The sequence below is a fragment of the Podarcis raffonei genome, chromosome 8 (assembly GCF_027172205.1).
Source record: "Podarcis raffonei isolate rPodRaf1 chromosome 8, rPodRaf1.pri, whole genome shotgun sequence".
NCBI classification, from domain to species: Eukaryota; Metazoa; Chordata; class Lepidosauria; order Squamata; family Lacertidae; genus Podarcis; species Podarcis raffonei.
The window spans coordinates 53,010,699-53,036,113 of record NC_070609.1 but is presented as its reverse complement, the minus strand read 5'-3'; the positions used below and the strand labels follow the sequence as shown (position 1 = coordinate 53,036,113).

General features: G+C 41.0%; 1 protein-coding gene across 2 annotated transcripts in view; it reads left to right on the top strand.

Annotated features, from left to right (window-relative positions):
* RPGRIP1L (RPGRIP1 like) overlaps nt 1-25,415 on the top strand; it is an 80,297-nt gene that overhangs the window by 29,892 nt on the left and 24,990 nt on the right. Inside the window, exons 11-22 of one of the 2 annotated variants that reach the window (XM_053400097.1) lie at nt 1,497-1,603; nt 1,851-1,901; nt 3,373-3,552; nt 5,094-5,211; nt 6,291-6,743; nt 9,581-9,717; nt 10,937-11,300; nt 11,984-12,180; nt 13,007-13,090; nt 14,308-14,388; nt 15,503-15,665; nt 18,459-18,553. In XM_053400097.1, the coding sequence (XP_053256072.1) occupies nt 1,497-1,603; nt 1,851-1,901; nt 3,373-3,552; nt 5,094-5,211; nt 6,291-6,743; nt 9,581-9,717; nt 10,937-11,300; nt 11,984-12,180; nt 13,007-13,090; nt 14,308-14,388; nt 15,503-15,665; nt 18,459-18,553 (2,030 nt within the window). The remainder of the gene's footprint in view (nt 1-1,496; nt 1,604-1,850; nt 1,902-3,372; nt 3,553-5,093; nt 5,212-6,290; nt 6,744-9,580; nt 9,718-10,936; nt 11,301-11,983; nt 12,181-13,006; nt 13,091-14,307; nt 14,389-15,502; nt 15,666-18,458; nt 18,554-25,415) is intronic. The other variant, XM_053400098.1, reaches the window with a different exon arrangement.

The window sequence follows — 25,415 nt, the reverse complement described above, 5'->3', positions numbered from 1 at the left end:
ATTACATATATCTGATCCAGTGTGCTGTATGTGTTAGAGGGTTGGACAAGGACCAGAAGACCAGTGTTCAAATCGCCACTCAGCCATGAGTGCCCTAACATAAAAGACCCAAAAAGATTAAGCAAATGAGTTTTATGTTCTCCTCTGGACTAGAGAATGCATATGTATTCAGTGATAGTCCTGTTCAGAGTAAACCCACTGAAATTAAAGGACATTGCATCCATTAATTTCACTTGGTCTGTTCTGAGTAGAGCTTAAGCTGTACACAATCCCTTGATGACGCTGAAGGAAATGGTTTAAGTTGAATGTTTGCAGATTGAGTTGACACTGTATTTATAAGCATATAGTTTGTTCTCTCTCTCTCTCTCTCTCTCTCTGTGTGTGTGTGTGTGTGTGTGTGTGTTTTGGGACTGAATGCATAAAATCATCATTAAAAAGACAGGCATTTTTTTCTTATTGTTCTAAAAACATTTATTGAGAACATTTAACATGAGGGGAAAACAGCAGCCCAAAATAAGCCAAGAACAAAACAAACAACCAGGGTATAGATATGCATCTGCTTTGTGGGTCTTTGGACTGTAATAAAGATTGTGTGTGTGATATGTAGCTGCTGAGATGTCAGCAGAGAATACTATCCAGTCTACAAGATACAATGTGTAAGAGATCAATAAGCAGATCAATAAAGCATTTATCTCTCTTAGTCAACAATCTACCACAATCTTCCCACCTCACCAACTTATGAACCTAGTTACCCAAACTTGACCTGTCAATAGAAGGTGGGAGCATTTCTATTGAGATTCATTCTGGGGAGGCAGAATAGAAATCAGGTTTAGGTGAAATAAGGATATGCATGCTTTTTATTGTCCTCAATCTATGACATACATCAACACTGACTTTAGTAAACACATTTGAAAGCACATGGCTTATCTTGGGAGACCTCCTTTCCATGTATCTTATAAAATACCTCTACCCCTCTATTTCTATGCCCCTTTTCTGTTAATATTATTACCGTAGTAATAACAAAAGTAAGAACACATGACAGATATATATTTGGCAGTCGAGATGTAGCTTGTGGGCAAGCAGTGCCTCCCCTCAGCATGGCACACATTAGAAGTGCTCTCTGGGGTCCTATTGCGTTGCCTAAACATGCTTGTACACTCACAGCAGGGATTTCCAAATCCAGTGCATCTCTTCATATAGCAGTGAGAAGCCACTGCATGGAATCCCTTAGTTTGTATAGGCCCATAGGGTAGGGGTGCTCTCTGCATGGGTAGAATTTTATTGCTGGCTCTCTGAATCCCACTTGATGAATGGGTAAAAAGGGAGGGGGCGGTTCTTTGTTTTAAATGTACCAGTATTTGCTTTAAGTAAAATAGGTTTGAAGACCATGATGGCCGTTTCTAGGGTTCTGCCGCATTTAAAGAGTATCTGTAATTTTCTTTCTTTCTTTCTTTCTTTCTTTCTTTCTTTCTTTCTTTCTTTCTTTCTTTTCGGAGACCAAAATGAAAAGCTGGCCCAGGAGAACAATGAGCTGCGGTTGCGCTTTCTAGAGCAGAAGCAACAGCTGGACGACTTGAGGAACCGCATGAAGTTTTTCACCAAGGTGAACTTCTTTAGGAAATGATAGAAAGGAGTGGGGGGGGAGGCGAAGCTTTTCTATATTTCATGCACCACGCAAATGTTCCTTTCTTAAAAGCAAAAGAATTGCAGGGATATGACAAGAGTTTACTTATTCATGATATCCAGCAAAATGCCATGTTTTAGCGCGAATGCACTGTGTATTCTCGGTGTCTCACTCCATTATTCATTCCCGTCGTACGGTGCCATCCTATTGACTGTGTCTGTTTCAGGAGAGTGACATTGACATGGCCGAACTCAGCGAGGCCCTCGTGCTTATCAAGGTAACTTGCAGGAACTGCCGTACGCCGCTTCCCCCCACCCCACCCCCAGCTCTCCAATCCTCTCTCTCAACACCGGGTGTTTCAAGAAAGGCTTTTCTTGTGCTGCTTTTGCTAGCTAATGCGTCTTGCTTGTATGAAATGGGTATGTTGCTGTTCAATTTCCGTAAGGCAGGAGACAGACAGAGAAAAGATGGCAGCATAGAACTTTTTAAGGTTATGTACATATTTCATTGCAACATCAGAAGTAGATTAACCTTAAGCCTACATGGATTTGCTTTAAAGCTTCTCCCTCTCTCTCTCTCTCTCTCTCTCTCTCTCTCTCTCTCTCTCTGTCTCTCTCTATCTGAGAGTGAAAACAGTTGCTTTTCGTGTTATCACATTGCCCCAGTACAGGTCTGATCAAAACAACTTTTTGTTTACAGATTCTGAAGGATATGAAAAATAATTCTGAATGATATAAAAGCAGGTGCAAAGCTAAAACGTTACACTCTGGAAACATAAGCATTTTCTTTTCTCCCCTGTAGCTGAAAACCTGCTAGTTGTTTATTTATAAAAGCACTAGAGGGAAATTTCATTTTTCTCCTTGCACTGCTTTGTCGTTTTTCTGTTTGCAGCGTAACTGCAGTGATGTGAAAGAGAAAAGAAGGAATAGAAAATGATCGGTTTCCTGCCTTAAATAATTTTTAGTCGGTCTCTCCCTCCCCAACCCCCCCCCCCCGCCTGTAGCATTTGTAGTTTCCGTGAACAATTATAGATTAATAGCACTTTTGCATAGAAAATAGTGTTCTTTCCCCATGCCTTCCTTTAGCATAATGAAATTTATATTAAAATGTGTATTTTGGAGCAGGACCTTTAAAGGGTCTGAGAGATCCAAAGGTTGAGTACTCATTTGAGATGCCCTTCTTACTCGGTCCTGTGTCAGTGCCCCAGAGTTTCCTCAGTACTACTTTTCACGTTCCATATGGTCCCCATCCCATTTTAGCTTCCCTGCATTCTCTCCCCACCTTCCCCTGATAAAAATGTGCATATTAGAGAGTGCTCTTCCAATGTTGGTCACAGGGAATTGAACAGGATGAAAGTAGTTTGTAGCACAGATATTTGAACCAGGGACTTCTTTCTTGCTTTTGTACTCAGGCTACAGTATTGTGCCACTTATCTGGGAGTAAGTTCTGTTACAGCTTACTATACCAACTCTTGTTGAAATTAATCCCAATGAACTCATTAGAATGTACTTCTGAGTAAAGGCTGCACAGGCAGTTATTAAATGGATCTGAGTTGCTTTTGTTCCTTTCCACGGAACTGAAACATTTACAAGCTTGGTCTCCAAGCATAGATTTATTTTAATGCCAGAAAATGACAGGTCCATCTGTTTCAATTTCGAATATATATGAATATATATATATATATATATATATATATATATATATATATATATAAGCTAATTATAATTCTGTCAACTTTTGTGGCTCAGGTTCGTAGGCAGCAAGCAAGCGGTGACCTCATGTTCTTGGAGAAAGTGGAAGATGACATCCATAAAGACCTGGAACGTTCTATGCGTGAGCTCCAGGCAACCCATGCAGAAACTATTCAAGAACTTGAAAAGACACGCAATATGTTAATTGTACAGCATAAAATTAACAAAGACTATCAGGTATTTAATTCTCCACTGTGCAGTTGACTGCTGGTATCCCTGTCATTATGCGTTTTCCTTTTCCTTTTTGTAGAATCTGATATATTAAGATTAATGAATCTGTGATTTTGCATGATAACCAGCTCTTAATGAGCTGAAGTCTATCAGACTGTGCTATTGTGATGAGTTCTTTATTGTAAGATACGTGTTGTACCACACCAAGAATTCCCCCCACCCTGAAACCAGTCTGTTGTACCTGCTGAAATACAAAAGTCCCCATCAGTATTGGCATTCCACCGGCTCTTGAAGACAAACATTTCCTTGATCTTATTTTAACCTTCTGCTTTGATTGTAGTTTTAGCTGTTAAATTATTTTTATGGACTTGTTAAACATTTTAATTAGGGGTGTTTTAATGTGGTTTTAATGTGCATTTTAATTAGAGGTAGCTGTATTTTTATAATTGGTTTTATTCTTGTTATTTTGCTGTTCACTTATATTTTTTGTGAACTGCCTTGGTATTTTTTCTGAAACCTCTACAAAAGTTGCCATGAGATTTTTGCAGAGAGGTTTGGCATCTAGAAGGAACTCTTCCCAAGACCTCAAATTTGTTAAATTAACAAATTGATCTACTGTAGCCAAGTGAAAGGGGGAGCCGTTTTTTAAAGGGAAGAGAGAAAAATAATTAACACAAGACTAAGGCTGTATGGGGCTAACAAGCATAAAATATTTTTTTCTCCTTCCTGAGCCTTGTTTGGATTACATTTTCACTAAGCTTTATACGAGGATAAGATCAGGCATGGACCTGATCTCTTGTATTCCCCTCCCATTGCTTTCCCCCTTTGCACCAAGGGGAGGAGTGAACAACCAAATTCAATCTCCCTTACCATGGGCAATAGGACCTCCTTAATTTGGAGCTCAGTAGAAGAGCATGTGATTTTTATGCAGAAGGCCCCAGGTTCTATTCCTGCTAGGGTTAGGGGTGATTCCTGTTTGATACCCTGGAGAGTCATTGCTGGTCAGTGTAGACAGAACTGAGCTAGATGGACCAATGGGTCTGACTCAGTAAAAGGCAGCTTCTATATTAGGGGACCTAGGCCACAATCCTAACCCTACATACATTTGAGAAAGCCTTGCTGAATTTAGGATGTGTTTCTGAGGAGAACTGGTTAGAGTAACTGTCACAGAGTCAGTGAAATTTTGAGTGCTCTGTCTTTCAGTCCACATCTCCTTGCAGTGAGTGGAATTGGGAGAAGAAACCAGGGGCCTGCTTTTGGTCTCTTCCCACCCTCGCCCCCGCCACCAGAGAATTAATACTATGGAAGATATTATCTGAACAACAGATACGTCCTGTCCCATCACACCGCATCATCATAATAATAAATAATAATTTTTTATTTATACCCCGCCCTTCCCAGTTCAGAAAACAGGTATCAGAGTGACTAACAACAAATTTAAAATCCTTAATTGTAATACAACCTTCCACACAAACGTTACATGAATAAGGGCCAATTTCTACCCCAATAAGAGTGTGTGTGCTTTACTCGCTCCTTTACATCATCAGGCAGAAGTGGAATCTGTGACACAGAAGATGGAGGCTCTGAGGCAGGATTACGAGGCAAAACTGGAACAATATGTCCATCTTCTTGACGTTAGGGCTGCACGTATCCGGAAACTGGAAGGTATGTTGGTCAGGACTCTGGTTTCAATAGCAGGAAATAACTTGAGTCTGATTTGTATCTGGTTAATAGATTAGGAGAGCAGAAAAGTGTCAGTTTGAGATCAGGTTCCAGGTGCAGTCCTGAACACTTGCTTCATCATTAGTTAGCTGAAATCTGCAGGGGGTTAAAAGTAATATTCTCTGGGATTGACCAGGTCAAGTCCCTGGCATCTCTAATTCAAAAAAGGAGTCCGCAGGTGATTTGAAAGAACTCTGCCCAAGCCGATGTTAGTTGGAGCTCGATAGCCTGACCAGGTGTTAGACAGCTTCCTGTGCTCCTGTTCTTGAGGGCTCCTTTCCTCTGACTGGCATCCAGAACAAAAGGGAGGACACCATCCAGTGCTGGGCTCCAGTCAAAGATGAATGGGGCAAAGGAGAATGTTCTCACTGGGAGAGGCCCAGCCAGGGCTGGAAGAAACCAACCACATGAAAGGAAGAAAAACTTCACACAGGCAGATTTTGGAAAGAGCATTACAGGATCCTTGTGCAGGGACCCTAGTAGGTCTTTGTGGGGACTCGAGTTATAAAGGAGGTAGACAAGCATATTTCAGTGCTAGTTAAGTTTTGTATATGGGCTTAACCCTTTATTTACTCATGTGTTGTTTAAGAGTGGGATCATGATTGTTTCACTAGCATTTGTATTTGTGCACAGCTTCAGCTATGCAGGCCCCTCCTTTTTCCAGTCATCACAAATGACACCGTGAGGCTCTTTTTCCCATTGTATTACAGGCAGACCGAAGCTGAAAGAGAATGGCTCACTCAGGTCCACAAGGTGACTTATGGTTAAGGTGGAATTAAAAGTACAAATATCCCAAGACAAAGTACACTGTTGTTCAGTTTACATTCAGCTGCAGATCAGCTGAATTTAGCGTTATTTGCTCCTATAGGTTTATAGAGTGGGACCAGATTTTTAATATTACCAGTGACTCTGGCTGTAATGTGCATATATCACAGGTAGCCAGTGAAATTGTCAAAAACAGCAGAGAGGACATTAATGCCAACAAACAGAGTCATATCTACTTCTTATTGTTTGCATTCCAGCCCAGCTGAAGGATATTGCTTATGGTACCAAACAGTACAAATTCAAACCAGAAATCATGCCAGATGATCCAGTTGATGTGTTTGATGAAACTGCTCACCTAGAAAGAGGAGAAAACTTGTTTGAAATTCACATCAGCAGAGTAATATTTTCTGCAGAAGCTGCCAAGTCTTTCGGTGATCAGGAGCCCACGACTTTCTGTACCTATGCATTCTATGATTTCGAATTACAGACAACTCCAGTCGTTCGTGGCCTTAGCCCAGCCTATAATTTTACTTCTCAGTATCTCATACGGGTGGATGACTTCTTTTTGCAATACATGCAGAAAAACTCTTCCACGCTTGAGATCCACCATGCCTATGGCTTGGACTTTGAGACAGCAGCAGCCTGCCAGCTGAGATTCCATGAAATATTGGAGAAGAATGGCAGAATCTACAGCTCAGCCATGTTAGTTGGTGAGTCTTGGTAATGTATGTTGCAGTGTTGAGCTTCCTTGAGTGGCAGCTGATACCCATTGGGATTGGCAGGGCGGGAAGGAGGAAGTAGGCGGAGCCAGAGCCAATTTTAGCTTTGTTCTCCTTCTGCCTTCCTGCTGAGTTCTACAAAGGCAGCTCTGAGATTAAGGAGGAGGAAGCTGACAGGCAGTGCCACCCCCTGGCCCAGTTGCAAATAAAAAAGCAAGCAGATGGGCTCTGACTGAGATCAGACTGCAGCTGGTGGTGCAGTGCCTCATACATCCTTATGACCCAGCCTGCACCGGCTGCAGTTGTGTATTTGTTTGCAATTTTAGGTACAATGCATTAGAAAGAAATACACACACTCAGAAAGTAGAGTGTGGTAGGAAATATGATTTTCTGAATCAGGAATGGGGAACCTGTGGCCCTCCAGTTGTTGCTAGATTTGAGCACCCATAGGGATGCAGGTGGCACTGTGGGTTAAACCACAGAGCCTAGGGCTTGCCGATCAGAAGGTCGGCAGTTCGAATCCCCGCGACGGGGTGAGCTCCCTTTGCTTGATCCCAGCTCCTGCCAACCTAGCAGTTCGAAAGCACGCCAAAGTGCAAGTAGATAAATAGGTACCGCTCCGGCAGGAAGATAAACGGCGTTTCCGTGCACTGCTCTGGTTCACCAGAAGCGGCTTAGTCCTGCTGGCCACATGACCCGGAAGCTGTATGCCGGCTCCCTCGGCCAATAAAGCGAGATGAGCGCCGCAAACCCAGAGTCGGCCATGACTAGGCCTAATGGTCAAGGGGTCCCTTTACCTTTACCTTTAATCTCTGACCATTGGTCATGCTGTCTGCGGCTGATGGGGAATTGTAGTCAAGTTCCCCATCTCTGGACGATATTCACTTTTCAGTTCTGTGATCTGACTGTTTTTTCACATCAGAAAGGAAAGACTCAGTAACTGCAAACTTGTGTAGTTACATTTCTGTGAATTTCAATAAAACTAGTTCATGAATTAGTGTCATTTCACATATTATGTGGCAACAAATGCCTGCTTGGATACACATAGTGAGGATTGTGTATTTTGATGTAAGCCCTGGAAATTCCAGTTCAAGCCACCAACAACATATATAAGTTTACAGGTGGCCTGAATCAGATAGCTAAATGTACGTATTTTTATGTTTTCTTACATTTGTATCTGCTCTTACCTCTGCTGTGGAGTCCAAGGTGATGTACTTGTGGTTCCTAGACCATTACTCATCCAAGTACTGATCCGACCCAGACCTGCTTAGTCAGGTGGTGGCTTTAGGTGCCTTCAGACCATACCTTTGGACCTTATAAATAAATTCCTTTGTTAGTAGATCAAGAACCAGTTGTCATGCATATTGGTAGATCTGAGGTCACCACAAAATGCAGTATAATTGAGACATCAAAAAAAGATAAACAGATGTTTCTGCTTGCTAATTATGGATTGATCAATATTTATGTCAGAACATTAAAGGTGCAGGCATAGTTTTGTTTCAATAATTATCATGAAAATATCAAATTCCCATTGTGGTCTACATATTTATTGGCTATTGATGGGTCATGATGGATTTTCTTCCAACTAAAGCTGCACTAAAAAAAAAAAGCATTAAAAATATTATCTAATCGAAAGCATGACTCCCATTACCAGTAAATCAGGATTGGCCTTTTACATTCACTATCAAAAATGAGTTCCTCCTGCTACTGGTATATTGATTTAAAGGGAACTATGCAGGCTTAAACTCATAATCTTAGCTGCAGCTCTTTGCAAACAATTGCTTTGACCAAAGGAGTAAGAAATCAGAAATCGGTCTTGCTTATAGCTACCCAGAAGGTGTGGTGGGGAGCAGTTTTCACTTCATGTCTAAACACCATTAAGAAAGGGGCTACCCAGCTTTCCCAAATAAGGATTTCCATAACCTTGGCACCAAAAGAGATGTCATCTCTTGGACATCCATGAATCTTCTCTGTTGAACATAAAACAGTGCGCTCCCATTATTACACTGATAACCTTTGCAGATGCAGCACTACTAATTTCTAACGGGGGTTGTTGGACCTGTGGCCCTCAAGTTGTTGTTGTATTCCCATCCGCTATAGCCAGCGTGGTCAATGGTCAGGGCTGATGGGAGTTATAGACCAGCAACATCTGAAGTGCCACAGATTCCCCATCCTGCTCTAAATCATGGTTAAGCAGGACATACGTCTTGCTTCCAATGCTGGAGCAAAAGCATAAAGGGTGATCCAAAAACTACCTTTGTATACTGAACAACAGATCGTAACAGCATCAAGCTTTGAATGAAATTAGGATCGCAAACCATATTGAGCGAGTTTGTTGACTGCACGATCCGAATCAAAAAGATCGTTATTTTTATTATTCTGTGCCAGAATGGTGATCATTTTGAGACAGTGTGTTTGGAGTTCTGGTGTCCCATCCCACTTTCTCTACTTTTATTAAACATCTTATTCAATAAAATAATACAGTGCCACATCTCCCTCTGCAAAGGTTACTTGACACTCCACCTGAGTTTTCCAAAGTTTATTGTTACTGACAGATTTTGTTGCGAATGTACGATTTTCTGTGCCTTAGTGATGTGTTTTATTAATACTGGATAAATTGTTCTCATGATCTCTGGATCGTTCTATGCACAAAATGAAGGGGGGTTGGGGCATGTTTGCATTTGTTGACAGAATCGAATTTGGATAAGAGAGGTCTGGAATTAGGCTTTTGGCTTTTCTGTGATGGTAGATGGAGATCTTCATAAGCCTGGAAGCTGGAACACTTGACTCTCTAACTTTGTGTGATGCATCACATGTTTTATGTTTAGGAGTTGGACGAAGTGTCCGAAACTATGGCACAGTGGAATACTGGGTCCGGTTAAGAGTTCCCATGGACCAGGCAATCAGGCTGTATAAAGAGCGAGCAAAAGCCCTCGGATACATAACGACAAATCTAAAGGACCAGGCAAGCTCAAGAATCTAGATTTGTTTTATTAACCTTATCGTTGTGGCCATAATTCTGTTTCACTTCACGTAACTGTATGTTGTAGCATTTTGTTTATATGTCTTTTTTCCATACGGGTGTGTTCCTATAGAATTTCTGGTTTTGCCTTAAATGCTTTGCCAAGATGTGAACTCATAGATCTGCTCACATGTGTCCCAGGTGATCCTCCAGATTTATCACGCTAGCCAATAATCCATGCATTCATTGGTTATAGGAGGATTCAGTAGCATAGCTCCATCCTATGCTAGCAGACCCCAAATCATGGACACTGAGATGAGACTGTGGGAAGAAAGTATAACAGTGTTTAGACACATTGATGGAGGATATTGCTATCAATGACTACTAGCCATGATGGCTGTGTTCTGCCTCTACTATTAGAGGCAATATGTCTTTGAATTTCAGTTGCTGGGAATCACAAGTGGGGAGAATGCTATTGTGTTCAGGTTCTTCTAGTGGGCTTCCCATAGGCATCTGGCTGGCCACTGTGAGAGCTGAGTACTAGGACAAGGTGGGCCCTTGGCCTGATCCAGCAAGGATCTTCTTAGGTTCTTACAACAAAGAATAACAAAGTTTATGGCCTAGTGGAATTAGCAGGAATAAGGAGGAGGAGAAAGGGACTCCATTAAGAACCATTAAGGAACAAGCCACAATATTCTTTTTATAGACGTCCTTCATTTAAAACAAGGACTGCCAACTTCTGGAGTTTGCAGGACTAGTTTATTCTTGAATAAGCTGCTTTCATGACATCATCAGTCCCAGCAGGAAGATTCCTGCTTCGACCTTGAGAAAGTGACTGGGAGGAATACATTGTTCTGCACATCAGATAATGAAGGTGCCATAGTAGAAGCTGTGACCGACACTCATTAATTCTTAGAATATACCGTCTCAAATTTGTTTGTGCCATTTTTATTATGCCCTCCTTCCAAGGAGCTCCAGGCAGTGTACATGGCTTCCCCTTTTTAACCTAACAACAAACATGTGAGGTAGGTTAGGCTCTGAGTGGCTGGATCAGCCTACAACCTTCATGGCTGATTAGGGATCTTTGAACATGCCTCTCCCCAGTCCTAGCCCAGTACATCAGAGTTAATGCCAGTTCGATCTTTGTGTGCATTTCAGCTTGCCAGTACGTCTATAAGTCTCTCTTCACCTAATTAGCTTTTTCCTCCTCCTGTTAAAACAGCCAGTGCTCAGTCCTGCCCAAGTCAACACTTCAGCAGATGGAAACTTAAATGAGCTTCACATTACAATAAAATGTTGTAGCAACCTACAGTGCCGAAAGAGAAACCTCCAGCCAAATCCTTATGTTGTCTACAAGTTCTTTGATTTTGCGGATCACGATACCGCCATCATTCCTAGCAGCAACCACCCGGAGTTTGCCGATCATATGTGCTTCCCAGTGCCAATGAATGCAGACCTCAATTGCTACCTAAAATCTGAATCCTTGAGTCTGTATGTTTTTGATGACAATGAAACAGAAGATGGGGTTTATCTAGGAAAAGCAAACGTGCCTTTAATTTCATTAGCACACGACAGATATATCTCTGGTAAGAACCTGCCCTTTTGCTAACCTATAAAATTAGCTGGTATATTTAAACTGTTATATTTTGTTGAAATACTGAGCTCAGCTTGGTCGTTGCTTCCCTGCTAGCTTTTAATACCAGCATCATGTCCACATTGCAGCTGTTGTACCTTTTAAATCTTTTGAATAACTTTCAAAAAAACTCACTCTGGCTTTCTCTCTGCCCAACCTCTTCTGAAACGAACGGCAGTTGTTCAAGAGCCCCTGCACAGGTCCCATTCATTCCCATGTAGGAGAACTTCTAAATGTGTGGTTCCCTAAGGCCTCTGTCATACTTAACTTGAAAGTAATTTCCATTGAAAAAAAAGATGGGGTTTACTTCCAAGTGCATACGTGTATGGGTGGGATCTTGGTGAAAATTGGTTCCACTCCTCCATGCTAACTGATTTACCAGTGTAGCACATTGCTGTTATGATAGCAAAGGCCCTACTGTACAATTACCACTTGTATAATTCTGTTAGACTGTGCCTTTTTATAATAATTTACTTATTTATTTTGCACTTATATTCTTCCATCATGGAACCCAAGGCAGCATACACATTGTTCCCAGGTGCAGTGGCCAGGGCCAGCCCCGCAAAGTGGTGCTTAGTCAACATACAAAATATTCAGAAGACCAGCTCATATATTTGCTCTTGTACTTAATTTCAGGTACCTTTGAGCTAACGGACGATAAAGGCCACTCCACTGGTACAATTAGTGTTGAACTAAAATGGAAGTTTGCCTACCTCCAGCCAGCTGGTTTGATTGTTGCTGCAGACCTAGCAGATTACATCCAGAATGAGAAACCAGTGAAGGGCCAAGGGGAAGGTCCCATCCTGGCTCCTTCTTTCTCGTCAGCACCAATGGTATGATGTTTAAGTCTTCCTTTTTTTTTTTTACTAAAGAGTATATATGTGTCTCCAAATGAAATGAAATGGTGGTTGGATACCCACCCAGCCCAATTTTCCATCACTGGAGCCCCATGTCTCTTTTTAAAAATGAATAAACCTAGACAAAAGTGCACTACTGAAACACATTTTGATGAGCAAGCTTCTCCCAGCTTACCAAAGTATGGACACATCTCAGTTGCTCTGGCTCAGGCTCAGTTCCAATTTGGCATGCATTAATTCTTTTAAGCTCAGACCATTCCAGTTGAAGGCCCTGTCACACTCCTAGTGTGATGGAATTGGGACTCAAGACCCCCAAAGGCATCCCCCCCTCAACACAGAGATATAGGAATCTGTCTTATTCTGAGTCTTCTCACTGGTCCATCTTGTTCCAGTAGCAGCTCTCCAGGGTGTAAGTCGGGGAAACTTTCCCAGCCCTGTCAGAAGAGGCTAGGGATTGAATGTGGGGGCCTTCTGCATGCAAAGCAATTGTTCTGCCACTGAGACACAGCCCTATTGGAGAATGATTGTTGTGAAGCTTCCCAGCGTTTGAAGAACTACTGGCCCAATCCACTGAGTGGGAAACATTGAGAACTAAGCATCCATTACAACTAGGATCCCTGGGGAATGAAGTTTGCAGTGCTTCCCAGCTCAGTAGTTTGGACCAGAAAGCAGATCTGCATATTCCTTAACTCTTCTGAATTCAGGGGGGTGGGGTGGAAGACAGTGCATTTGAACCCAAACTGCTTTATCAGAAACTTTGCTGGTACTGCTAGTTTTTGACTCAAGTCTCTTTGTTCCTTAGAGGCCACAGCCTAAGCCAAGACAGCGCCCAGCTGCAGCAGACAAGAAAGTGTCTTTTGTGGAGGTGCACACGCTGCCAAATCCAGTGAGTCTGGACTTTTTCTCTCTCTGTGTGTAGAGCCCATTTCTCCAGGCAACTTAAAATAGGCTCTTCAAATAGCTCTGCCTTTTCTACTGAGTGACTATAAGATCTTAAGGTCTATGAGATCTCCAAGAACTAGGGGATGGAAAAAATGGGGCTGTATAATCAAGACAGAAACAAACTAGCTTCCTCAAGTCCTTTTGCCAAGTATTTTAATGATAGCAAAATTTCTAGGGTATTTTTTAAAAAAGATAATATTAAGTTCAAAAAGAAAATGTTATAAATAGCATCATGCACACAGTCAGAATAGTAAACTACATTAAAATGCTTGGAAAAATAAACATTTATTTGTCTATTGATGAAAGGATGATGATTTTGGGGTTTTAGGGATAGAATTCCAGAAATGTGGTGCCATCACCAAAAAGGTTGCTTCCCTCTCTCCCCTCTCCCTCTCTCTGCAGTAGCTTTTTCTCATGTGGGATTACACTTGTGTTGTCTTTAGGTCCAGTTTGTTGATGTCCCATGACACTGACTGCCTAATAAGCAGTTGGTCTTGTTTTATCTGGATCCCCAAACTTGGCCCTCCAGATGTTTTTGGACTACAACTCACATCATCCCTAGCTAACAGGATCAGTGGTCAGGGATGATGGGAATTGTAGTCCCGAAACAGCTGGAGGGCCAAGTTTGGGGATGCCTGCTCTAAGTGATGTCTTACTATGTTTGTCTGTTTAACTGAAATGGTCAGCTGCTTTGAATGTAAATATTAAAACAGAGTAGAAATATGCTGGATATTTTTATTCATTTTTAAAGCTTTAACAATATTTGTATGCTGCCCCATAACAAAAAGTTATCTGGGTGGCATACAATAAATAAGTATAAAAACAACTTACATACAAAATGAAATTTATACACAAAAACCATAAATACAGCAAGAAAACAAAACTCTCCACAACTCCCAAAGCTAAAGCACAGATTTAAAGACTGTGAGAACCAGATTGCATTAATTATTTTTAAAGGACTGAGTGAACATAAAGTTCTCCTCCTGGCACTAAAAAGATTACAGGGAAGGCACTAGGTGAATCTCTCTGGAAAGGTTGTTCTATAGCGGAGTGCCACTACCAAAAAGGCCTTCTCTGTGGTGGCTACCGATTTTACCTGTTAAAAAAGTGACCATTGAGTTTTAAGAAATGCTGTCTATATTTGGCTCCTAATACCTTTAGAGTCCCATTCCTGAAAAAGAAGATCGAGAGACTGAACAAAAAACTAAAGATGAAAGGCCCGATGTTTCAAACATTCCACAGGTACAAGAAATTTAAAATCTACTAATTCAATATTTTATTTCTAATTTTATGTGGTGCTGAAAGCGTTAATTGATTGTGCAATCAATACATTTAATTTTGGATTTGAAATGATGGCTTTAATTTAGTCTTATAACTATACCATGGATGGGGAACCCTTCAGATCCTGTTGGACTCTGTGATTCCCATGAGCCCCAGTCAGTTTGGCCAGTGGTGAAAGATGATGGCATTTGTAGTCCTAACAGGATGGTTGGAAAACATTGTATGTCTCTGCATACAGGGAATATATGCTGGCTGCCTTTCCAAATAGTGTGAGGTTGTCCGCAGTATTTAATAGCAAAAATATAATAGCGTAGTTAAACCCTTTAGGTAAATCACCTTTGTGATTGTGGTATCTCAGCAGATCTATCAGCCTGGGGTAGGCAAGGATGCTGCAACTATAGTAACTCCGTGCATTCCACTTAGATAGCAGACTGTCCATTTCAAAGGAAGGTTAAGAATTTAGACTGGTTGTTCTTAGTTACAGGAACGTAATTCTCTCTCCTACTCCCTATCCCTGGATTGGTCATTTGACAAGCTGCTCTGAAATGAATGGCAAAAATTCTACAGGGAAAAGAGAAAGCTAGGCATTGCAAATTGAATGCTTTAGTGAATGGCTTTATACAGGTTTACAAGACATGTCATGTTATATATTAAAGAACCAAGAGTGCAGTGCCAAGATGGATTAGAGTTCATGGAGTCAGTCTCCATAGCGCTTCCGCTGTGGGCCGCTATCCAAGTTGGAAGTTGCATTCACAGCACAAAACATTCCTAACGTGAGAGTGTAGGGTGGGAAATTCTCATACATCTGACCTGCTGCTCACGCTGGATGCATTTGAATATATCAAGAACTCAACAAGCAAGTGGAACTTACCCTCTCTCCCTGCCCCCAACCCCACCCAGATTTCAAACCTCTTTTATAGAAGATGAATAAATCTCAGCTGTCGAATTTAGCAGGTTGGAAATCAGACCTTAAAGAAACAGATTTTAAGTTTATATACCGTGTTTGTGTAAAATTAAATGCTAACAATAGTTTTAAGGGTACCATGTATAAAGGCTTCTGTAACCCTTACTCCAGCTCATGCCAGAAGCACAAGCGGACAGAAGAATAGAAAAACCCACAGCCACATTTCAGCGGGAACAGGAGGATCTTTCTCAGCTCTCTGAAGGGCAGTTTGCTGACCAGAGCTCAGCTACTTCAGGAGATGAAACCGAAATTACTGAGGAACTGGAACCAGAAGGTAATTTTCTGCCTATACAACATACCTCTGCTTCGCTCCCTATTAGACATATGATGTTGACAGTAGAGGGCAGCCAGATCTGTCAATGCTGGTTTCTCTCACTTCTCTCACTTTTCCAATATTCAGTTCATCCCATTTCTCCCTCAGTTTGCAACTTAAAAGAAAAAAAGTTTGCATGAAAATTCATATGCACTTTGTGCACATTTCACCTAATATACACAGGTCGGTGCACAGTTTCACCTGCCATGTACATTTTTGCCAGCTATTTACCCCAGTCTTCATTTTTGTTTGCTATTTTCACTAATACAGGCATCCTTGTACAGTCACACCTCTTGTTGCTTCAGGTTAAATCTTTTCAGGTTGTGTCCTGAGGTGACCCAGAAGTACCAGAAAGGGTTACTTCTGGGTTTCGCCGCTCGCGCATGCGCAGATGCTCAAAATGACGTTACGCGCATGCGCAGAAGCGGCAAATCACGACCCGCAGACACAGGTTGCGTTCTGCTCATGTTGTGAATGGCTCTCTGGAACAGATCCCATTCACAACCAGCGGTACCACTGTATTTACTTTCCCACAATTATGCATTTTTGTTTGTGAACTATATCACAAAATTCAGGGAACTTTGATAGGGCAGTGGGGTTATAGCAGGGGTAGTCAACCTTTTTACACCTACCGCCCACTAATGCATCTTTCTTGATGGTAAAATTTCCTTACCACCCAACAGTGCTTGATGGAAGGAAGATTCAGCTTGTGCCATAAAACCCCCTACTGCCCACCTAGAATCCTGAAACGCCCACTAATGGGCGGTAGGGACAAGGTTGACAACCCCTGGGTTATAGTTTGCGTATTGGGTTGAGAAATGTGAATTTGGTAGTTCCAGTTAAAATGCAAACAGAAATAATTTCTCCCCATCCTAAGTTGACTGCTGAAGTAACTTCAGCAGAGGCCATTGTTCTGCTCTCTCACATCTGTAGCCAAGTTGGAGTAGTTGGTGCATTAGACTAAAAGAATAACTTCCAGCTTTGTAATAATTGAGAAAGAAGGTGGGAGGGAGTTTCCAACCAAGTTCCATGAAATATTAAAGGATGCTGCCTTCTGTTTTAAAATGTCTTTATATTCTCTCTTCAGAAGAGAGATTCCTCTTTCAGAAGAGGTGCTGTTCTGAAGACTATTTTGAAGTGTGTGCTCCTTTTGTCTGCAGATAGCAACCATTCATAATGTCAAAGAGAGGGAGTCTCAGACAATAAGAGGCTAGTATATGACCTATCACATATCTCTGGATGAAAGGAGCTAGAGGCATCTTAATGCAAAGAATGCAAACATCCCAGGTCATGGTCATTACTATTATTATTATTATATATTTACTGTATAGGAAGCCCGCTGAGAGACCTTCTGTTGCAGGCCCAGATTCCATTCAAGAGCCATTGAAACGAATCACGTTGTAGGGAGAACAGCAGTTTCTGAATTCCAGTAACAACCAGAAACATAAATTGCCATGTGCCACAAAGCTGTTTTACATTATGGGACCTATTCAGACCAGGATTCAGTGTTCCGTAGAGGCCTGCATAGGTGCTCAGTTGAATCAGTGACCATAGAAGGAGAGCATGGTCTAGCTATTCCATTCATGTCCATCACTTGATAACCTGAAGTATTAGTGTGGGTGGGGGGTCACTTTGTATGTGTGAATGGGCCATTTAGGTTGTAGCACCACAAACTTTCATATCAATCTAGGGACAATTAGTTCAAAGGAGTTGGTTCACAACTTCTGTCAATTGTGAAGTTTATAGTAATCTTGTTGCGGGGGGGGGGGGAATCAAGCAGTAAACACGTCTGTGTGAAATAGCCCCATTTCCTTGTATCCCCAAATTTCCACATACAACTGCATTATGTGGACAACTCATGAGTTGTTAAAGGGTGATAATGACCAACATCCCATTCCTACAAAACATTGCAAAATGACTAGCCCTCAGGAGCTGCATGGTCAGTGTAACTGCTGTGAAATGCATTGTTTGTGAGCAATTTCTTCAAGTTGGGTAGTGGTTTTGTGTAATAAATTATATTTGTGCTCCTGGATTGGCACATGATAGTAAACACTAATTTGTATAATCATCCAATAAGCTATTCACAGGGTTGCAATAGCCCCAGTTTGAACACCTCCCTGGAGTGTCACCTTTGTTAACTCCTTTGGTGGTTAAGTAATAAATCATCATTCCTTTGGCAAAGGAGACCCATAGATGTGATAGAAGCTGTCCCCAGCAGATTATACAAGTATGTAAATAAGTTATGGGTAAATAAACTGGAACCTGCACACCACAGGGAAGCCTGGCATATGGAATGACAACTTGATCTCAGTTAACCTTGGGAACTGACGGGGAGCAGCACTGTCCCCTGAACTAAAGCCATATGAATGCATGCAAAGTCTCAGCAAACTTGATATGAATTGTTCAGTATAGGCTTGGAGGCCATGCAAAATATTCAGGGTTTGGTCTTTTCTTTTCTTTTAAATAATCTCTTACTATGAATGAATTGGTAACACTGAATCTCTCCAAGTGCCAAATCAAAGTGAAACGAGGCCTGAAGAGGAATCGGGTGATTCTGCAGACCATTTAATGATAATTGATTGGCCAGTGTCACGTTGTGTCTGCAAGGAAGAGAAATCGTACACCACTCTGTGGAACTATTTACATTCGCTTTTATACCATGTGTTTTAACAGTTTTCTTTGACCATCTCAACTGGACTTAATACTGGCTATGTGTGTGTTTGTTTGTTTCTGTTCTGATTGTTTTCACAACAGACCAAGATGATAGACAGACAACTGATGCTGTTGAATCAGTGACAGATAGTGATGACTGTATTGTCCCAAGTTCAGTGTCCACAAGCCTTAAGCAGGTTAGTCTCTCTCTGTGTGTAATTAAATTCTTCCGTCTATACCTTATCAAAGGCTTTTTAACCCCCCACCCCACCCATTGATATTGGACTTAGAATATCAATAAGGTTGTTCAACTTCTAATTAGTCCTTTGTGAATACTATTAGAGAACAGAATACCCATTTGTGGCATGGGGAGGGGCACTGGTGAGGTTTGATGGAGGGTGTATGTGTCTGTATGTGACAAAGAGTGTGGGAATTTTCTAACTTATTTAAGGCTTCTTAACGTCTTCTTCAAAATCTGGCCTTGAATTTTTAGTGTTGTGCCTACAATGATTGATATCAGCCTGATTATAATGTTTAGGCACTAGCTTAGAAAAGAACGCATGTGCAACATCTTAGCCCGTAACCAGGCACATTAAACAATGTTTCGTGCTTGATTGGCTTCTTGTCTATTCATCATCCCTCACAGGGATTTTGAAATTCTGCCACCTATCTAAGCCAGACAGAGAGAGAGAAATTATTTTAATAGCTGGAACTGTATTATGATTAACTGCATATTCCATGCCATCAAATTCTTTTAAGCTGTAACAATGTGAGCCAAATAGGAAAATTACTCATTGCCAATGAGCCCTGCAAGAATGCAGCTGGGTCTACAAATCTCTAGTATTGTTGCACTCTATTATAACCAGAATGATTTAGGAGGACTTAAAATATCTTGCAGCCTCTAAAGAGCTTGGTGCGTGGGTCTTTTATTCCTATCTTTCTCCACTCATCTGCCCAAGACGAAATGTAGCAACTGGTCCAAGATGGAAAGAAAAATCTTAATTATCAAGGGCACAGTCCAGTTCTCCATAAGTGATTCATGAGCAGCGGCTGCCCTGCTCACTTCAGTGTCAGGGGCAAACTGGGATACCAAGATGTCATTACAGAGTATTGCTGCCACATCTGTTAAACTAAACTAGTGGCAATTCTTTGGGCATGACCTGCCACCTGTTTTAAGGGAAACTTTTGTGCTCAGTTCCCTTTGCTGTGAACAGAGAAGTCCTCGCATGCTCTGGAGCTCCTGTACATTTAGGCATCTGATGGACTAGGACTGTTAAGGGAAAGTTAAGTCCCACTTGAACTCAGGAGATTTGCTTCAGATTAATGGGGATAACCCAGCCACTTCAAAGTCTCATTTGTTTCAATAAGTCAATATTAAATATGTGCTTCACCTCTCCCTTTGACTTCAGTGGGACTTAGGCATGCTTGATGTATGCTGAATTTGGAAGGAAATCCCACTGAGCTGAAGATGACTCTTAAAAGGGGCGAGGGGACTTTCTCCTACCTAATAGCCCCCATCCAGCAGTTCTTTCTACAAATGGGAACTCTTATACTCAAGATGCAATTATTATCTGATGTTCAAGGCAGGTGTTAGAGACCCATGGCCCTGTGGATGTTGCTGGAATACAACACCCATCATCCATGATAACTGGCAGTGCTGATGGGGCTTGTTGGGCTGTGCAACATCTGGAGGGCCACATGTTATCCAACCTTGATTTAAAAGGATATATTAAGAACCGCCACTAATTCACTAATCTGAGTGCTCGTGCGTGCATCTCTGTACCATCTACTTCAACTAGCAGCAGATCTTTGAGGTTCCTGGCCTGCTACTTGAGGCCTTTCTTGTGTGTCATTTAAAGCAGAGATATCATAGCTTAAATGTGCTGTGCCACTGGGCTATGGTTCTCCCCTTGAAATTGCTTCTGTTATAGCCGTTTGCCGAAATGTTTGCAATATCAGTTACAGCTACGATCAAAATCTCTAGATGGAAGAAAGCCATTACACCAGAAATGCCTAGTTGGTTGTAGGAGGGGGGAAAACCTAACTAAAACCTTTGTTCAAGATCCAGCTTCTTATTTTTATCAGTGAGATAAATATCCCCAAGGCTCTTCCAACACTGTAAACACAACTTCTGATTTTATTTAGAGATTGCCTTGCTAATTATCCTGTGAATCCAAATGGCAAGCCACATTGTTTCAGCCACTTAAGATTATGCTGTTCCCCTTTTGCAGGTTGCAAATCAAACAGTCCATGGTTATTTCTTAGTTATGTTGATCATAAAAGGAATCTTAACAGATATTTTTTTCCACCCAGGATTTAACTTTACCACTTGCTTTTTCTCCTTCTTTTTCTTGTCTGTTATGTATAATTAATCATAGATTACTTCATTTTGTTTCATTGCATTTACAACATTTATGAGCTTCGCTTTGTCGGTAGGAAATGCTTGTCCCCTTCTTTTTCCTTTCCAAAGTGGCGTAATTAGTGTTAGCATCTTTTTTAACAGGCTACATAAAGTTTAGTGGCTGGATTAAATCATGTCATTAACATAATGTGCTATACAATTTGCCCCTATCTCTTTTCGTTTCCACTACATCAAAGTGCCACAGAGTGCCAACGTAATTGGGCCTTGCTAGCTTGTCAGGTTGAGTCAAGATGATGACTGGTGCTTTTGCTAAAAAAAGCTTCCAGGCATGATAATTAATGGAAGGGGGAGGGAAAAAATCAGGGAAATGTAAAACTTTGGATGGTTCTTTATGAATATTTCATACATTTGAATAATCAGAAGTTAACATTATCAATTTGATGTATAATACATTGATTAAAAGCCTTGTTACAGGCCCTCGAAATAGACATCAGAACTGGAAATTTGCATTTTCTTTGGCGAAGTCTAAAAAAGAAATAAAATAAAATTAACAATTGCTTGCTCTCATCTCCACCTCTGCACTTGATCATTTTGAGTAATAATATAGCTTTCAATTATCACAATAAAATTTTACTGCTGTCAGCTCTCAAGTTATCTTCAAATGTGCCCACAAGGCAAATCTTAGCAAAACCAATTTATTCCGTGGTGGTCTCATTTTCCTCTAGGTGTGTTTACATCTTTTCTCCTTCATTATAGATAGTCTTTGTGTGCTTTTCTTGCACTAATAGCAGTTTAGTGAAAACTGTCATAATCACTTTCCTTAAATTAAGATCTTAGGGTTCTTAATTAATTTGGACATTCGGCATTCTTTAAAGAGCACAAGGCAGCCTTTCCAGGTGGCTGTGTTTCTGCAGAGCACCATATGTTGTAAAAAAAACAAAGAAGACACTAAGTTAAATTGGGGGTCCTGGAAAAGAAAAGAAAAAAGCTAGCTTTTGTTTTGGGGGGTTTCTAATATGGTATGTATTTTTAGACTTTATAACTACCCGGTCCACCTGGGCTATAGTTGGACAAAAAGATTATGAGCTTCAGAGGAATAATTTTTTTTTAAATGCACTCATGAACCGCAAGAAAGCATGATTTCTTGGTTTGTAGGTAAATGAATAAAGTTGAAAAGCTTTAACTTTAATTCCTCTCTAATTATGATAAATCAGTGTTTTTTGTATGCCTCTTTGAAAGCTGTTCAGCTGAAAATGGCTTACAGGGACTGCATTCAGATATGACGCTCAGCCATGGTTTAGCGTTATTAGAATGAGCCATGACAAGCCTTTGGGTTCACACACTCCCTTCTCCTTTGAGTGTGGGAAGATTGAATGCTTCCATTTCTAGTTGTGAGTAAACTGCAGTTAGCTGTTAGAGCCAAAATTCAGGGAATTGGTGGCTTATTCTAATTGTGGTTAAGTCAAAGAAAGCAAGATCAGACCATTCTTTCAAATCCAGCTAGAACAAGCCACATTTTTCTGAGTTCAGGAAGGGGTAAAGCATATGGAAAAGGGCTGTATCTCTGGCTCCATTCCTGGTCATGCCCAGTTTTCCACTACCCATCCGCATGTTAGCATGGGCATCCATGGGGAGCCCTTGGTGTGTAGATCTGCTATATACATGGCCTCCCCAGATCACTCAGGATTCCAGCAGCCAATTAAAGGCTACATGCATAGAGGTATTCATGCAAAGACTTCCCTGCCTCAGGCATCAACTCTAATGCATGGTGGGCAGAGCCAAGAGCCGCCATGCTTTATTGGTGGCAGGGCCTACAATGCCATTTCTCCTTACCTCATGAGCTATGGAGGAGAAGGGACCTAGAGGAAACCATCTCACCAGGGGACTTTCTTGTAATATTAATTTGGTTTAGCGTGATTTCTAAACTAGTCCAAATTCTGAAAATGCAGTGGTACCTCAGTTTTAAAATGTCTTTGTTGACGAACATTTCAGTTTTCAAACGCCATAAATGCTTCAGTTTTCGAATACGCCTTGGAAGTCAAACATGCCACGCAGATTCCACTGAGTGCAAGATCCAGTTTGCAACCAATTTGTTTTTGTGACTGTCTGCACCTCAGTTTTCAAACGTTTCAGAACTCAGTCTTCCGGAACGCATTACATTTGAAAACCGAGGTACCACTGTAACAATATTGAGTTGCATCCAACCAAGTTCTGTTCATGGTAGACCCGCTGAAATTCTAAGTTAGTCATTCCCACCCATTTCAGTGGGCCTACTTTAAGTAGAACTAACATTGGCTACAGCCCATTGACGTTTGGGCCCACCCAGGGGTTCTGTATGTTGTCCTTTGTTTGCACAGCAGGGAATCTGATACCGGCTCGTTATTGTCTGCATTGACTGAAAGTACCTCTCCAGGTTTGCAGGTTGGGGTTTCTTTTCCAGCCTTCCATGGGGATTGAACCTGAGACCTTTTGCAGGGAAGGCATGCACTCTGCCACTATGCTACCATCTCTACCTTGAAACAGTAGCCCTCATCTCAGTACTCCCTTTAACTCAGGGTGGGCAATCTGTGGTCCTGCAGAAGTTGTTGTACTACAGTTCCCATCATCCATAACTGTTGCAGGGCTGGCTGGGGCTGATGAGTGCTAGAAGTCCAGCAACATATGCAAGGTCACAGGTTGCCCACTCCCCACATTTAAGGACCATCCTTCAGCATTCTGGAAGTGCAGGCCTCTTTTTCAGATGTCTCCGAAAAGACGCTAAGGCTCATGCTCAATGTTTATCATACAGATTCCTTTGTTGGGCCATACCATCCAGCCCTGTGAAGCCTGCTTATTTATATGCCTTGGCCATTCCTGTTGCAAGCCCTTTCTTTCCTTAATATAAAACAAGTGTACTGATTATTTTCTCCATCAAACATTATAAAGGGTCTGCTTTACATCCATAACTCCAACATTTGGACTTCATTTGTTGACGGCCGTCTCAGCATGAGCCGGTTTTGACAGTCGAGTTAAATATTTGGAAGGGGAATGACTCTGAATTTCACTTAAAAATACTCCTGATATATCTGTACAATAGAAGGCGAAAGGAGTTGTTTCCGAAGTAAAATTAGACAATAGAGGCAATTTCATTTTTTATGCATGTGAATGTAGAGTGCTTGAGGTTATTAGTTGAAACTGAGTAACCTTTCCAGGCTTTCATCTCTTTCTTTTCAAATTTGAATATGAAAAGCATATTCAAGTCAAAGACCATCACTTTAATGACATTTGGCAGTCATTTGATTTATTAGGTTTTTAGAAAAAAAAATTCCTTTAAATATTTCATCATACTATGCTAATCCTAGTAATATTGCCAGCTGAAGCCATGTACCTGTATTAGCGGAGACAGAATGGTGTGGAATTTTCTCTGTCATCCTAGTAAAATTTCCATGAATCTACTGAATAATAAAACAACCTTATTGAAATATTCAGATTTGGGTTTTTAGTTAAAGTGTCTTAGGATACATAATAAAAGAAAATGTCTTTTGAAATAAAAGGTGGGGGTAAAGTTACTTCATCAAATATTGAAAGAGGTTGACAGGAATGAATATTGTTCTTTATTAAGGACTCTTATTTATTTATTTTTTATTTACAGTGGGGTACTCAAGCTATTCAATTGATTAATTATAGAATATATTTTCTGAAAAACGCATCAACAATTGCCATGTTGAGCTTGAATATTGTATTGTTTTGCAATTTGAACGCCAACCCTCTAGAAAGCTGATCTCCCTTTCTTGTTATTCTAATTCTGTAATTATTACTGCAAGGTTAGTGATTTGAATTTACAACCCAAAGCCTTCAAATTCCACACACAGGAGAAATAGTCTTTAATGTAGAGAGGGAGCCATAAAGAGAAAAGTTAAGCAGAACTTGACAGCTGAGATCTGCAAGGTGCTAGGTTTGCTCTTTGAAGAGCAGAATCTCATGCTTTGAATGTTCTTCTGTGTAGTCTAATTTTGAAATCACAGTGGTTATGCATTCTTTGAAACCATTGACTTATTCAGGAAAATGTTTGTGTGCTGCCCTATTAGCATTTGACATGAAAACCCTTCCCAAATAAGGGCGCAGTGCCTTTCAAACCTTAAACACACTTGTATACTCATAGGTCACAGTCACACCCTACATTTAAAGTGCCTGGCTTCCCCCAATGAATCTTAGGAGCTCACAACACTTCAATTCCCAGCACCCTTAACAAATCTCATAATTATTTTGGAAAAGCCATGTACGTTTATTTGTGTGTTAAATGTACTTTAAAAGCAAGGTGTGGTCATGACCATAGATACTTTGCTTTGGCAGTTTTGACATGTAAGAAAATCACCATAAAGTTACTTTCCCCTTTCATCTTTGCATGGTGAAATCATTTTGTGAATGCTTGCCCTTATGGTAAAATGGACATTTTACTTCATCATGGAAAAACCTTGGGTTTGTTTGTATTCAGCTTAAGTTCTGGATACATTGACCCATTGGGCTTACTCTGAGTAGAGCTAACATTGCTGTGGCCCTTGTGGTCCCATCACACTTCGTGCTGCACTAAAGGGACATTGGTATTTGTGGCAGGAAAATCAGTTACTGTGAAGGAGAGATCCATGCCTCCAAAGGTTTGGGCTTGTGACTGACACACCAAGTTTTGAATGCAGTTCCCAAATACATGGTGATTGCAT